The following is a 16,641-nucleotide window of genomic DNA, read 5'->3' as shown; positions in this document are numbered from 1 at the left end:
AATGATTTACAATGTTCAATGTGACAAGGACAAGAGGACATGGACTGAAGCTAATGGGGGACAAGTCAGGACAAATATCAGGAAGTTCTGCTTCACGTAACGAGTGGTGGACACCTGGAATGCTCTCCCAGAGGAGGTTATTGCGGAATCCACCGTTCTAGGATTTAAAAGCAAACTAGATGCACATCTCCTTACGAGAGGCATAGAGGGATATGGGTGACTAAAATTACACCAGGTGTACACCTGACTGGGCCTCCGCATGTGCGAATCACCGGACTTGATGGACTGAAGGTCTGATCCGGAGATGGCAGTTCTTATGTTCCCTGATAACAGACCTTCTTATCAGATGGATGTTGGCGGTCTCAGAGGTAAGTCCTTGTAGATGGCAGTTAAAGTTAATTGGACGAATGTGATTTTCTGCTTTCACGAGGCTCATAAATCAGTGATTTTTGCACTTTAGTGCGCTTTTTGAATTCTGAAACGATGCAATTTTGCACTTGATTCTTAGGGCACTTTATTATCTTTAACCTTTGCACTTCTGAATTAATATTTATTAGATATTTTCAAATCAATTTCACCTATATACACAAAAAAAAAGTCTTTTAAACTAGAGGATGATTTTATATGATGTCTGTGGGTGACCTTGCAACACACTCTAGGGTGCTTAATGCTTGACAAGCCCTGGTGAACTCTTGACTTTTTGTCAAAAAAAGTTCCCACAAAATGATTGCCACCCTCACCTGCATACTAAACACGTAGAGCTCCTTTTATAAAGGTGAGCTAGAGGTTTTAGCGCGCGCTAGCCACTACCACCTCCTTTTAAGCAGGCAGTAATTTTTCGGCTTTTAAGCAGGCAGTAATTTTTTGGCTAGTGCGTGCTATAGCGCGAGCTAATCTTGTGCGTGCGCTAAAAACGCTAGCGCACCTTCCCTTAGAATTTAAGTCCATAATCTGTTATTGAGAAAGACATGGGGAAGCCAGATGCTCAAGGCCCAGCCCAGCAGAGATCAGCGGCAAGAGGTAGGATCTTCCGGCACAGGCACGTCCTGTGGGTTGGTGCCGCATGCTGTTGACAGATCGTGGTAAAGGTTTGGGTTTGGGCGGGTGATGCCGGTTGTCGGGGGTGGGGGCTCGTGAGCAGGGGGGGCTTGCAAATCAAGTCAACGCTGGGTTTGCGAGGCACAATTTGCTTGAGTGTTTTGCTCATCTTGCAAAACACTCGCAAACTGCGTTACTCGCAAACCGAGGTTTGACTGTACTTATTTTGTACCTGGGGCAATAAAGGGTTAAGTGACTTGTTCAAAATCATAAAGAGCTGCAATGGGCATCAAACCCAGTTTCCCTGGTTCTCAGCATGCTGCACCTGTTAATCCTATCCTATAATAAAAGTAGGCACATGTTTTTTCCATACTGAAAACCAGCACAAGTGACAGAGGGAATGCAATTACACCTGGGTGCAAACCACTTACACTAGCCATGAAGCTACTATAAATACCCATATCAAGAAAGTACACATGAACATCTGTAAATTATAATATTCCGTAAAAGACAAGTGTAGATGTGTGCTCTGCCCCTCACTCAGGCAAAGGATGCATCATCAAAACACTAACACATACTTTTCTGCTAGTCAGTATTTTATAAGAGGTAATTAAATGTTCAAGTGGACAACTTGAGCACAGAAATGACCATTTACATGCTTTCTTGCCACCTAAAACTAGTGAACTCGTTCCTTATATCATTACTCCCCTTATGTTTATTATTTTCTAACTTTATGCTGTAAATTATTACTTTTACTCTCCAGATCAACTGAATCAGCCTTCATTTCTAAAGAACGTGAAAGCCCACCCTCTGGTGGTCAGATCCCAACTTGGACCAAATCTTTCATGTAACAGCCAGGGATAGTACTGCCTGCTCAGCTTCGTGACTTAAGATTTCACATATGGGCTCAAAAATAGTATTGTCCAGCATACTAAAATAAAAATAAACTAAATGAGTACACTTTTCCCTCCGAATCCGCGGTTTCAGCATCCGCGGATTCAGTTATTCGCAATTATTTTTTATACGTTTTCATTTTTAGGGCTATTTTTAAGCCCTCTTATACCCTCTTAAGCTTTACCTAGTGTTCTAGCAGGTTTTCAGGGCAGGAGCAATCTTCCTACGCTCCTGCCCCATGCAGATCACTCATAGGAAATGGCTGCCATGAGCACCCGTGGTCTCTCGAGACTACGACAAGAGCTTACGGCAGCCATTTCCTATGAGTGATCTGCATGGGGCAGGAGCATAGGAAGATCGCTCCTGCCCTGAAAACCCACTACACCACCAAGTAAGGCTTAAGGGATGCCTGAGGGAAGCGGTGGGTGAGTCAGAGCTGGCCCGAATATTATTTGCGTTTTTTTAATATTCGCGGGCCGGCTCTGCCCCTAACCCCCGTGGATATGGAGGGAGAAGTGTACAACCAACAAAGAGTAAGAATACAGCTTATGACATTTTTTTTAAATGCACATCACACATTTGCTGGCAAAATAACACTTTTTGCTTACCTTCCTCCACTGCTTACAGCTTCTCCACCTCTTTGATATGCCACTAAGATAGAAATATAATGAAAGGCAGGAGGTCAATGATGTAATCATTTGAGCTTTTATAAAGGAGTACAGCATAATCCCTATCTCTCTTACCTGCTCCAGATGCACAGCTTTTTAAGACTCCCCCCCAATTAACAATATGCACAGCATACAACCAATGGTTTCTGACACACTTTCTATTAATTTCTCAAATAGTCTAAGTCAGGGGTGGGCAAATCCGGTCCTCGAGGGCCAGAATCCAGTCGGGTTTTCAGGATTTCCCAAATGAATATGCATGAGATCTATTTGCATGCACTGCTTTCAATGCATACTCATTGGGGAAATCCTGAATACTTGACTGGATTCTGGCACTCGAGGACCAGAGTTGTCCACCCCTGGTCTAGGTGCATAGCTTTATTTGCCAGCTCATATTTTAGAGGCCTCTATAAATGAATCAGTACAAATATGCAGCTCTGGAGATGATTCTCTCAGAAGGGCATCACTCCTGAGATATATGTTCATCACAGTTGGGAAGAAAATAGCCCCCTCAAGATTCTCTATCACTTCTCTTTTGGTCCCCTAGACAATGTGTACTTTGAAAAGATATCTTTGGAAGGAATCCAGCAAAGCTTTTTACAGTCGTGGAAGGTCTATATCACCTCTGCCTATATGGTATCATTCATATTTAGATATGCTTATCTGTCTTAAGGCACATATGGAATGAAGCCTCTCATACAGACAGCAGTGTACTTAAAGACAACCTTCTTTGTTATGGCAGTGTCTCTTATCTGTCTTAAATTGACTGGAAGCTCCAAGAATCAGAGATCATCTGCTATCAGGGTAACAGCAGTGGCATACCTATGGGGGAGGGGGCTGCCCACTCCAGGTGCAGCCCCTAAGGGGGTGCTCTGAGGGCCAGCATAATGGTTGGGAACTTTTTCCCCTTCTGAGGCAGCAGCAGCTGCAGCCTTCACAACTCACTGCTCTGCTGGTGTTGGGCCTTCCTCTCTGCCGAGTCCTGTCTTTGAGGAAGCAGGAAGTAGGCGGGAACCGAAGAGAGGAAGGCCCAATACCAACAAGAGCAGTGAGCTGTGAAAGCTGTTCTGCTGATGGGGATGGGGGTTGACAAAAAGAGAAAGGGAGGGAGGGGAGGAGGACAGAAATGCTGCATCCAATTGGGGAAAGTAGAGGAGAGATGCCAGACAATGGAGAAGGGAGGGAGGGAAAGGAGATGCCAGACCATGGAAGGGAGGGAGAGATGGCAGGACATGGAAGGGGTGGGAAGTGAAGAAGGCAGAGATGCCAGACCAGGGGGAAAGGGGGAAGAGTGAAAAGAAGGCAAGGAGATGTCAGAGAATGGAGGGGGAGGCATAGAGAGATATGGAAAGAAAATAGGGGGAGAAGGAAGGGAAGGTGACAGAGAAGCAAGACTGTGGGGTGGGGTGGGGTGGGGTGGGAAGGAAAGAAAGAAAGGAGAAGAGAGATGCCAGAGTATGGGGGAGGAGTAGAGAGTCAAAGAAAAATGGAGACAAGGTGAAGCTGAAATTAATTATGAATAAAGGAGAGACGGGGCACAGGATAGACAGTTTATGTGTATAACTCTACTATTCTAAATCTTAGTGTCGAAATAATGCTTACATTTAGGAGCTAAGATTATAGGATTAAGGGGTTTCTGCATATGCCTTAGCTCTTTCCAAATCTGCTTCTAAAATGTTGCCACTCATCTAGGTGCATCTGACAAAGGTAAGCTTGCAAAATAAGTGTCATAGTGTGCAACTGAAAAAGGGAGTACATGTTGGAAAGCATGGGCAGAATGGGAGACTCACCCAATCAGGAGAGGCATCTTATGCACTACTATCAGATGCATTTGTTGACAGATCTAGATGTGTCCTCCGACACCTGCTGTCACCTTGGCATAAGCAAGCATGGCTTATTTTTAGTGCACCAATGTGGGTTTGCACTAGTATTCTGTAATGGCATAAGGGTGCCCTGATGCCATTTTGAAATGAGCGCTACCCTCGCTGCATTGGGAGGCACCAAAAAGAAGATATTAACTTGCAGAATTGCCACTATAATCTTGCCACTATAATATTAAAATGGCAACTGTATAAAAGCTATTTTTGCACGTAACATATTGTTTTGCTCAAGAAAATGCTTAAAATTGCCTCCCCACTCACATGTATCTATATATTGTTCCACACATCTACTATGTCCTATACAAAAGCTGCATAATTTTTTTTTCATGAAATTTTATTGAGTTTTCAATTAAATACACAGTAACAGAATATCAATGTCAAGATGTCTTAACACCTGAGAAATCTGTGATCCCCTTCTCTGAACTATAAGAAAAATTTACAAATGATATTAAATACCATTACAAATGGCTGCAAAAGCTGCATAATTATGGAAGAGACTATATACTGGATAGGATCTATATGTACAATATGTATGAGCTAACAGGAAATTTATAAGAGCTCATTGGAGTCGTTCTGATTTTTTTTCATTCATACCCTTGAATTGTGACAGTTGAATATTCAAGGTGATTGCTGTTCTTGATAAGAACTGTGACAAGAAGTCTCCTTGAGCCATAGCTGTTGTATATTTAATCAATTTTTTTTTATTTTATTTTGAGTTCTTATGTTAAATGATGATAAAAAAAAAAAAACCAAACAAACAAAAAACAAAAATAAGCAGAGGTAACATTTATGAAGTGCATTTATCAATGCCCAAACATCTGTATCAATTACATTATCATGTGTCAGGAACTGTGACCCCCCAAAGAAACTAACCCTATGTAAATATCCCCTCCAAAACTGTAACCATCAATATCAGGGGTCCCCAAAGTCCCTCTTTGAGGGCCGAATCCAGTCGGGTTTTCAGGATTTCCCCAATGAATATGCATTGAAAGCAGTGCATGCACATAGATCTCATGCATATTCATTGGGGAAATCCTGAAAACCCGAATGGATTCGGCCCTCAAGGAGGGACTTTGGGGACCCCTGATCAAGATTATAGTAGATTAAGTAGGGAACTATATCTTTTTTTTATCTGTAGAGTATATATGAAAGGTGTGAGTAAGCGGGGCCATTCAGATTTCCGTGGCAGCAATGCATTCTTAGAATGGCATCCACCACTCTTTTGCAATAGAAACATAGAAAGATGACGGCAGAAAAGGGCTATAGCCCATCAAGTCTGCCCACTCTACTGACCCACCCCAATAAGTCTAGATGCTAGTGATTCGTCCTACGTAGGGATCCCACGTACATGTCCCATTTATTCTTAAAGTCAAGCACCCCGGTGGCCTCGACCACCTGCACCGGAAGCTTATTCCAGTGATCCACCACCCTTTCCGTGAAAAAATACTTCCTGGTGTCACTACTAAATTTCCCCCCTCTGAGTTTAAGCGGATGCCCTCTTGTGGTCGAGGGTCCTTTGGGGAAGAGGATGTCGTCTTCCACCTCGACACGTCCTGTGATGTATTTAAATGTCTCAATCATGTCCCCCCTCTCCCTGCGTTCCTCTAGAGTGTAGAGCCGCAGTCTGCTCAGTCTCTCTTCGTACGAGAGACCCTTGAACCCCAAGATCATCCTAGTGGCCATCCGCTGAACCGACTCGACTCTAAGCATGTCTTTACGGTAATGTGGCCTCCAGAATTGCACACAGTATTCCAGATGAGGTCTCACCATGGTTTTGTACAGCGGCATTATGACTTCTGGTTTCCGACTGACGCAATCTACAACTATCTACCAACGCTCATAAAGATTAGCTGCTTGTATTGAACTAAATAGAAAATCCATGTGTCCTTCGGCAGTCAATCAAAGAAAAACCATTATGGAGATAGATGCAGGCACAAGAGAAGGCTAAAAGTAAGTTCACCTTGCTTTCCCAAAGGCCCATGAATGGCCCATAATCACAGTGTTGCAAGTTTGCCATCATTCTGGTTTTTTTTTTTTCCTCCAGTAAGCTTTAGAATGTGTTAAGAAGATTAGCCAACTTAGAAAATACTGATGGATTCTATAGCTATGCATTTCCTAACTAGGAATGTGTTTAGAAGGAGAAAAAAAAAAAATTTCAGGCAAACTGCTCTCTTTAGAAGAATTCTAGACTAGCACAGTCTGCAAGGGCGAGATAACTGCCTGTAGTGATTACAATAACAGGATTAAAAACGCAAGAGGCCATGCCAAGTCTTTTAGTGAAAGTAATGCTAAAGAGGGCAGGCCGCCACCAAAGAAGCGAAACCCAGCCACCAAGATATCAGCTTAAAGAAAACTTTATCCCCTGCGAGTTCATTCTGTGTAAGATTCTGTCTTCCAGAAATATATTTTTTTTAATAGGATTTGAGTGACATGCAAGAAAAACTCAGAGAATTTTTGTTCAACTTCCTTTCCTCATTTTAAAGATTAACGAAGCATTGGATCAGGCAGAAAAACTAATTGTGTGCAAGTTCATTTTGTGTCAATTGAAAACCATGCTAGAAGTGCTGTTAATTCAGACACACGTCATACCAAAAGACAAATGCACAAAACAAAGGAGAGTTAAGCAGCAATTGTAAAGACTTTTACCCAGTAACTCTTTTCCTCTATAATATGAAACCGTTGCTAATAACCTGGCACTGATTAGAAGAATAATTAATGTCAAAGTGAAATCTTTCAAACACACAAGAGCTGGTTATTATGCAGTTAGGAAAGGAGGCACACTTAATATTACAGCACATGACAAAACAAACAAGGCATAAAAAGTGCTAATATATGTACCTGATGGCGTGAAGGTAAAAGACGGGACTGAAAAATCAAAACAAAATACAAACTGGTTATTAAGCTGAAGGGAGAATGGGAACACATCAACGTTAGTGGAAAAAAGCCAAGCTGACAGCCATAGACGACACTCATGCAACAAAACCTAAGATACTCTTTATCTTGCAACCAAAATCTCTGATCAGGAGAGAAACCTGTCCATACTAGTCTAATTCTCCAAAGCATGTCTTGCTAATGATTTCATTAGCTAAGCAGGGCATGGATAGCCCGGGAATGACCCTAAATTTTGCACTCTTGCAGGGATCTCAAAGTCCCTCCTTGAGGGCCGAATCCAGTTGGGTTTTCAGGATTTCCCCAATGAATATGCATTGAAAGCAGTGCATGCACATAGATCTCATGCATATTCATTGGGGAAATCCTGTAAACCCGACTGGATTGCGGCCCTCGAGGAGGGACTTTGAGACCCCTGTATAATTTTAGAGCAACCCTCCCAAGGATTTTCTTTTGCTTTCTGGGTGATGGATAAACACGGGAGAGAGACAAGATTTGTTTTCCTAGGTGTCGGGGAGAGGGTCTGGATTTGGTGGCAGGGCGAGATTTTTCAACCTACAGAAAAGCCTGGTGAAAGTCACATTGTTTCAAGCCACATTTTGACATGTAATAACGGGAGTAACTGCAGGCATTCCTCTAAAGCCCTTCATTCTCACTGCAGTTATAAATCTAAGCCTGATCGATGTGGCCTCTAGTCTTCACGACCTGGTCCCCACCCCCCACCCCCCCTCAGCAGTAGTGTAATATTGGACATCCCAGTGGCACTAACATCCTTTGAGACATGCCTGGGGAAAGTGGATAGAGGCTTTATTTATTCACAGGTTACTGTTATTAATTCAAAATCATGCAAGGTAAGTGAGTGTTGATGAGAAAAGTCAATACCTAACCTCTCCTACTGAATGACACACTAAGGTGGCAGGTTTTATCAGATAATAAATATGTCTATCCTATGCTACAGATATTGTCTGTCTCATTTCCTTGGGAACAAAGCATCTTAGGATGCATACATCCTTGTGTTTCATTTAGCTGAATTCCGCTCCATGTTTCATCAGATGCTCACTTAGACCCCCTTTATTTTTCAAGCAGGATACATCAGACTCCATCTTTTCTGTTTACTCAATTCAGGATCTGTCCTTCACTGGCTGCCCCAAGATTCTCCATCTCAGGAATTCTTATTGTTCTCTCTGGAAGGTCTCTCCTTTCAAACAGTCAATTCAATTTAAAAAGAAAAAAAAAAAAAAGCTAGACTGCAGAGCCTAAAAAGCACTCATAAAATAGGTACATCTAAAAAAAAAAACCTGGCACTATTCAAGCAGGAATGAAGAGTCTCCACATTAATTTGAAAATCACAAGGACAGATTCCAGTAGAAGAAAAAGATGAAAGGGCTCTGTCATGACAAGGGCTTTTTTTTTTTTTTTTTTTTTCTTTTGATGGCCTAACTACATAAAGCTTGTTTGGTTTTCTAAAGAATGGAAGAAGATACACAACAAGGTCAATGCTAAATGAAATTTTTATAGCTCTCACACTCAACGAACAACTTTATTCTCGGAGGCTCCATTAATAATCTGGTCTGTGTGCCCAGCAGGGTGTGTGCATGCATACTGTGTCTATGGGAGTGTGTCTTACTGGGGCTTCAAATGTGTGCTCTTGTTTAGGCGTCCCCAGCAATGCAAGTGTACATGTGCTGTGCATATAAATGTGCTTGCATGCAATGTGCATACTGTGGGAGTGTGAGGGGTGTTGCATCCAGTCACAAATGTAGCTGTAAATTTTATTGTGTCAGAATTAGTTTGGAACTGCATGCATGAGTAAAGCATATTATTCATGCACCAAATTATTTTAACAGATACACAGCCCCAAACTATACATGATCAAATCTGTTCTTAATAACATCCATCTATTGCACACATTTGTACTCACAGCCTAGTTACCCAAGCCATGCACCACCAACTATTATGTTGCCAAATCCTGGTGGCTCCTATGAAAATGCCTGCTGTGTTGCCCATTACATTCCTGCTTTCAAGCATTATCTTTCCAACACAACATTATCTCATCTATTTTTCTTCTTGGGAAATGTAAAAATGCACAGTTGCTTTGCTTTGGGAAAACAGATTTGCTGGACCACAACAAAGGCAGAGAGCGAGAGTCAGAAAGAAAACCAGTATCATATTCCATCTGTTAGCAGATACCTCTTATTTTTCTCTGCTATGAAAAGCACCTAGGCGTACTGGGTTATCAGCTTAATAGTAGTTATTCAGATTAAAAGGAGGTGGCTATATATTAATAGGTTACAAGTTTATCTGTTATTTATTTGAGAAATAGAAAGGAACTGTCCGGCATTGTCAAAAGAATTTGTGTTGGGGGGGGGGGGGGGTGGAGTGTCTTTCACCAGATGCTTTAATCATGAAGAAATTTAATGTGGGCAAGCACAAACAGATGCTATAAGAAAATATAACTGAAATTATAGATACATAATAACAGATTCCATAACAGAAGTCACCGCACAGATAAAAGGATCTTGAAGTCCTTGGGTACAATTTGAGTTTAGATCCGATTACCTGCCTTTCCAAACCTGAACTGAGAGCCCCCAGGTGAGCTGCCACCCAACGGTGAGATTTACTGACCTCTATTTATATATTAAGGGCCAGATTCTCCAAACAGCGCCTACACCAGCGTCCGCTCACAAAAGTGGCGCCAATTGCACGTCAATCACGGCTATATGAAAGGTAGGCGCTGGAAATGTAGGCCAGGGTTTTAAAGGCCTACATTCCCAGTGCTCGCCTTTCATGCGAATCACATCTACAGAGGAGCCTAACGGTACCTAAAGCCACTTTTGGCGTTAACCATGCCTACAGCGACCGTAGGCGCCACAAGGTGTCCCCTTAGTTGGGACAAGGATGCCTCTATTTTTTAATGATGTTTTAATTGTTTTTTAATCGGTGCAGTCAATTATTGGGCTGATTGAACCAATTAGAACAAGTTTGGCGATGCTGCCGCCTAACTTATAGCATCATTTAGAGAAGTTGGGGCAAGGGGCCCCTTTTACTAAGTGAATTAGGTGCCAACACGCACTTAATGAAGCAAAAAAATGGATGCACTAAAGCGTTTTGAGTTAGTTTTGCCTTCTGCATGCACTATTTATTTTTCTTTATTTTCTGGGAGGTGAGATGTCAGGGGTAGAGAATGGGCATGGATATGCTAGTCAGCTAGCACAATGACATTATCACCATGCTTAACTGGTTAGCATATCCATAAGGTGGGAGTCCTTAGCACCTACTAAATAGGAGGCTTTAAATCAGTGGTCTCAAACTCAAACCCTTTGCAGGGCCACATTTTGGATTTGGCTGTACTTGGAGGGCCGCAGAAAAAAATAGTTAATGTCTTATTAAAGAAATGACAATTTTGAATGAGGTAAAACTCTTTATAGTTTATAATTCTTTCCTTTTGGCTAAGTTTTAATAATAATATTGTAATTTATAGCTAAAGAGATATGATCAAGAAACTGTTTTATTTTACTTTTGTGATTATGATAAACATATCGAGGGCCTCAAAATAGTACCTGGCGGGCCGCATGTGGCCCCTGGGCCGCGAGTTTGAGACCACTGCTTTAAATGCTCTTATGTTAATTGACTTTCTAATGATGACTAGGGGCGAGATGCACAAAACTCTCTGACCTTCTAACAATCATCGCTAAACCACTCCTTCCTGCCACCGGATGCTCCCCCCCAAAAAAAACCCCCAAAACATCCCCGTACCTCTACATGAAAATGACAGCAGGAGGGATGCCCAGTCCATACCATATTATTCATTTTTCTTCTATACCGCAAATTTCAGCTAGGATACAATGTGGTTTACAACAAGATTAAGAACCGAGGACATGAACATTGAATGAAGGATAGGAGGTAGGCTCCTGAGATTTCATTATAGGTCCAAGGAGAAAAGGTGGGTCTTAAGTTTCTTTCTCAAGATGTAATACTGGCATGATTTCTTAGATAAAGAGGGAAACCATTCCATTTCTTGGGTCTCTGGTACACAAATGTCGATTCATGCAGCTTCTTACTACATACACATAAAAGGGGGAAGGGGGAAGCTAGTTTGTACCATTGGTGTGTCCTTGCAATGAGAAAGGAGTGCATAATTGCGATGTCTGCTCGCAGGCCCACCACTCCAAAATGGCGAGCCTTCCCCTTCCTGGTACATTCTGGGATGCATGTGGAGGAGCCTAAGGCTCTGTCTGGCTCAGATGCCTAAGGCAGGGGAGGGGTCTTAGGTTCGCAGTCAATCAGGGTCTTAGGTTCCTCTCTCTGTATCCCAGGATGCACCGGGCAGGGGCCTAAGGACCATACTCTTAAGGCCCCTTCCAGGAGGTCCTAGCAAGGGGAGTTGGTTCAGTTTGGTTTGATGTGTACCTAACTGAGGAGCTGGAATTTAGGCCAAGAAAACTCTGGCATAAATATGGTGTGCCTAAAAATTAGGATGTCTAGCAATGCCTAACGGAGGAGTGTGTGGCGCAGTGGTTGAAGCTACAGCCTCAGCACTCTGGGGTTGTGGGTTCAAACCCCGCGCTGCTCCTTGTGACCCTGGGCAAGTCACTTAATCCTCTATAGCTCCAGGTACGTTAGATGGATTGTGAGTCCACCGGGACAGATAGGGAAATGCTTGAGTACCTGATTGTAAAACCGCTTAGATAACCTTGATAGGCGGTATATAAAATCCTAATAATTAAAAAAAAAACTTAGGTAGCACTAAGTATGATCCAATACAGTGCACCTAACTTTTATAGAATCAAACTTAGTGCTGCACTAATCAGTGCCGATTTTCAGCCCCTAAGCGTGAATTCTGCAACAGCAACTATGTGTATTCGTGCCTTTAACTTTAGACGTGACCGTATATGCCACGTGAAAGGCTGGTGTAAACACTTGCATGTAATTGACAGTATTCTATAAATTTAATTTGTTAAGTGCTGGGCATGACCCTGATCTGCCCATGCCCACATTAAATTTATAGAATTAGGATGAGGCTACTGCAAATTAGTTTCAATTAGTACAAATTACCTCTAATTCTATCTATCCAGTATTGGTAGTTAGGGCCAATCAGTGCCTAATTTATAAATTAAGTTACATACACAGCTGGCAGCATAACAATCTGCGAACGCAAACTTATGTGGTAAGCACAAAAATGTGTGTAAAAAAAATGAACAGAATGAGGGGATAAACACAAATTAAGATTAACGTGTTATTCCATGCAAGTCCCAATGATTTTCAGTGGGGATCATTCCCTAAAAACTCACAGCAATCTCATCAACACATGTTAAATGCACACAAATGCACATCAATATTAGTTAGTTAATATGTTTATAGCTATTAGTTGGCATGTACTTGAAACAGTAGAGGGTAAAGTGAGAATCAGATGGAGAAGCAGAATTTGAACCCTAACTTTCCTGGTTCTCTGCCCATTGCTCTAACCACTAGGTTTCCCCCCACTCCAATACGTTAAAATCCTCAACTGTGTGTGCAGTAGTGCTAAAAAAAAAAAAAAAAGGAGAAATGAATTATTTGGGAAAGAATGAAACATAAATGGAAAATACGAGTATTTTGTAGCCCCTGTCTTGATTTATTCTTTGACCACACCACCAATATTGTGTACAGTTCCGATTGCCCCATCTCACAAAAGAAAGAGGCAATAGAAACATACAGAGGTGAAAATAAAATGGTACAGGAATAGAATAGCTCCCTTATGATGAAAGGTTAAGCAAGTTGTGTGCCTTCAGCTTGGAGAGTTAATAGAAAGGGAATATAATACAGGTTTGTAAAAATCATGAATCATATGAAATAGGTTTCTAGGTTATTGTTATTTATGATTACTGATATTATTATAATTCCCTGATTACTTCGTAAATTACCTTCAGTTGAACTTTAGTTTCAGGGAGGCAGAACTGGAAAAACGGAAAGTGAAGATCATAACCAGTATGTGTAATTTGTGTCATTGTCTTAGTTTGTAGATAGGGACCATAGTTTGTAATGTTTTAAGTACTGAATTAGTTTGTTTATTCTTTGAGTGAAAAATATTTCCTCCTATTTGTTTTAAAAGAATTTCATCTAACTGTTCGCTCATATGGTTTGAGTTAGATATGCCTCATACGATAAGAATGAATGGTCAATGGAGATTCCCCTCTTATCTGCTAGAGGATACAGATTTTAAATCTTATTTACAAGAGAGATGGGAGGGACTATAGTACATTTAATAAGCACCAACAAACTTATACCTTTTTTTGGGAAACTGTGAAAGCAGTTTTACGTGGGGATATTATTTCATATATAGAAACTAGAAACAAGCGCATTGCCGGGATCTGGGTGTCATTGTAGACAATATGATGAAACCTTCTGCCCAATGTGTGGCGGTGGCCAAAAGAAGCAAACAAGATGCTAGAAATTATTAAAAAAGGGATGGTTAAGAAGACTAGGGCCAGATTCTCAAAACTTTAACACTGTCTCTAAACTGTTTACCGATGGTTTTGCCTGTACGCATTTTAGCGGTGGATTATCAAAACCGATATCTCTGTCAATAGTGAGCTTTCTAGCAGTCTCTGACAATGACATGCAAATGGGATCTTCAACATTGAAGTGAGCCCTCCGATAGATTCTTAAAACATGCCAAGCCATTTTCTAAAAGTGGCGTTGGCTTTTGGTGACAAAAATAAGTGAATGGTGTAGGGGTGCTGGTCAGTGATTGGCCCGGACGCCCCATAGGAGGGGCCTTATACAAACTGGACCAATCAGAGCCTCAGGCCCTTCCCTAGATGCACCGGGAAGGGGGCCTAATGTTCTGATTGGCTCGGACACCTAAGGCCACTCCTATGGGGTGTACGGGCGATCAGAGCCTCAGGCCCCTCCCCAGTGCATCCCAAGATGCACCGGAGAGGGGAAAGCCCATTTTCGATGACACAGGAATTCTGGGAGGAGGGAGTCCACAAGCATGATTCTATTTACTGCACCTAACTTTTATAGAACCACACTTAGCACTGCATTAGTCGGTTCCAATTTTTTTAGGTGACATATATAGAATTGGGCCCATAGGCCTATATTCTATAAATGACACCTTAACTTAGGCGCTGGTACAATAAGTACAAAATGGCATTTAAAAGAGGTGTTTAAAAAAATTCAAGGCACCTAACAGCACCTACAAAATGACACCTGCATCGCGTTTACAATGTCCAATGCCTCTGTAGGCATGGCTAATGATGGAAGTGGCATTAAGCCTCATAAAGCACTTCTGTAGACAAGATTCCAATGAAAGGTAGGCGACAAAGATGAGGCCTTGAAAACCCTGGACTACATTTCTGACAGCTATATTTCTTGAAGGCGGGATTCTATTAACAGCACCTTCGTGGTGATCATTGGCCATTTTTAAGGCGGCTGCGACTAATGCTGCCATTTACAGAATCTCAGCCATAGTGCCTAAATTAACTTTTCGGTGTGAACATTTGGACCGCTTATACCTAAAGCTGGGTGTGTAAATTCTGAGTTCCATGGTATTCTATTCAATTGGCTATGAGTTTTGATAGAAATGATAAGAGAAGATATCGCATCATTATTAACCAGTTACTGCATACACCAAGTAATATGGAGATAAAAGAGCTTGCAATCCTAACTCTATGTATTATATGTCGCTGATCATACCCCTTCCTCTACATCATATAGGAAGAGAGAGAATTTACTGCAGTATGGAATTACGTAGATTCCGCCTTACCTTTTCTGATTCCAGCATAGGTACTAGTAAGCCCATTTCGCTTCTTCCGATGGCGGTACAGCCAGATACTGAAAACCATCAGAATGATCCAGCAAGCTGCCCCAATGCCAGCAATGAAGGCCGGCTGCTTTACCACATCAGAAATCTGCTGGGCCAGGCTCACCTGATCTTCCGGGGACACAGGATTTCCAAAAGAATCTGGAAAATATTTAACATTGAGCTAAGGTAGAGTTATGCCAAGTGAAGAAAAATAAAAAACACTTTCTGAATATGTAAGAAATTTCAGGTTCTCTTCCTCGACAAAAGCCTGACCTTATTGGTTTCAAAACATTTTTTAATGTTGTTAATATGTTATCAAAAGCTAGGCTGAAAGCATCCTTTGGGTAAGTCAACAGGTAGTCAAATGGAAAGGGGTGAAAAATTAATCATATCAAGAAAAATGCTTGGCTTAGGAGTGAAGTTCATTAATGGAAAATTAACCCAGTTGAAGGTATTGTCCCCTTTAAGAATACGAGAAGACCAGAAGAAATATGATCACATCACGGAGGCATACATCGACTCACACCGGCTTCCAATCCAAGAAAGAATACAATTCAAATTTTACTGTATACTATTTAAAACTATTAACGGGAACAGCCCAACCTACCTAAACAACTGCTTCATCCAAACTACCTCTACCAGGCATAGAAAAACACACACCCCTTTCACTCACCCCACAATCAAGGAAGTAAAACAGAAAAAACTTTACGACGGCCTACTAGCCACTCAAGCAGCAAGACTAGACAACCAAGTCTCCATCCTACTGACATCAACCCCTGACTACAAGAGGTTCAGAAAGGATATAAAAACTATACTCTTCAAGAAATCCCTGAGTAAAGCCTAATACCATGAACACCTCCCCTACCCCTGATCTACCTTTCCCTCTATCAGAAACTATCTCTGATCTAACTTTGTAACCCTTCCCTCCACAACTCTTATTGTAATCCGCTTTGAACCAAAAGGTAAAGGCGGAATAGAAATCTGTAATGTAATGTAATGTAAATCATCTGAACAATACAAAATTATAATAATTCTAATATTGAAAACATTATGCCTCAAGATGCTTCGCAAAATGTTGAAATGCATTCATGGTGGGGAATGTCTAAAGGCAGAGCCATCACAATGCAAGTAATAAACTGAGGCGGAATCTTGATTACCACAATAACAACCCCACCGCCTATAAAAAGCTGGTACTTCAAGACTGTTGTGAACTAACAATACTCCTTGTAGCTTCAGACAAGTCACTTAACCCTCCACCTGCCTGTGCTACAAACTTAAGGGCATGTTTACTAAGCTGTGTTAAGCAGCAATGAGTTTTATCAGGTATTAGTGCAAACCCATGTTAACATCTAATGCACATTAAATCAGTTAGTGCAGAAAATATCTGAGGTAGCCCTTAAAGCCAACATAGTAGGTATGACAGGGGTGGAGAAGAGGCGTGGCCATCTGTGACAGATAGCATATAGATCATTACCCTGTGCTAGCT

The 16,641-nt window shown here is 41.5% G+C and overlaps 1 protein-coding gene across 3 annotated transcripts in view; it reads right to left on the bottom strand.

Moving 5' to 3' along the window:
- The window catches only part of LOC117359264 (roundabout homolog 1), a 613,895-nt gene that overhangs the window by 72,558 nt on the left and 524,696 nt on the right, over positions 1–16,641 (bottom strand). For 2 of the 3 annotated variants that reach the window (XM_033941732.1, XM_033941734.1), the window contains 3 exons: positions 15,117–15,314; positions 7,316–7,342; positions 2,541–2,583 (listed from right to left, as the gene is read on the bottom strand). In XM_033941732.1, the coding sequence (XP_033797623.1) occupies positions 2,541–2,583; positions 7,316–7,342; positions 15,117–15,314 (268 nt within the window). The remainder of the gene's footprint in view (positions 1–2,540; positions 2,584–7,315; positions 7,343–15,116; positions 15,315–16,641) is intronic. The other variant, XM_033941733.1, reaches the window with a different exon arrangement.

This window comes from Geotrypetes seraphini, chromosome 4, assembly GCF_902459505.1.
Source record: "Geotrypetes seraphini chromosome 4, aGeoSer1.1, whole genome shotgun sequence".
In the NCBI taxonomy this organism is placed as follows: domain Eukaryota; kingdom Metazoa; phylum Chordata; class Amphibia; order Gymnophiona; family Dermophiidae; genus Geotrypetes; species Geotrypetes seraphini.
Note: the sequence above shows the minus strand (reverse complement) of the source record. Positions and strands in the feature narration are given on the sequence as shown.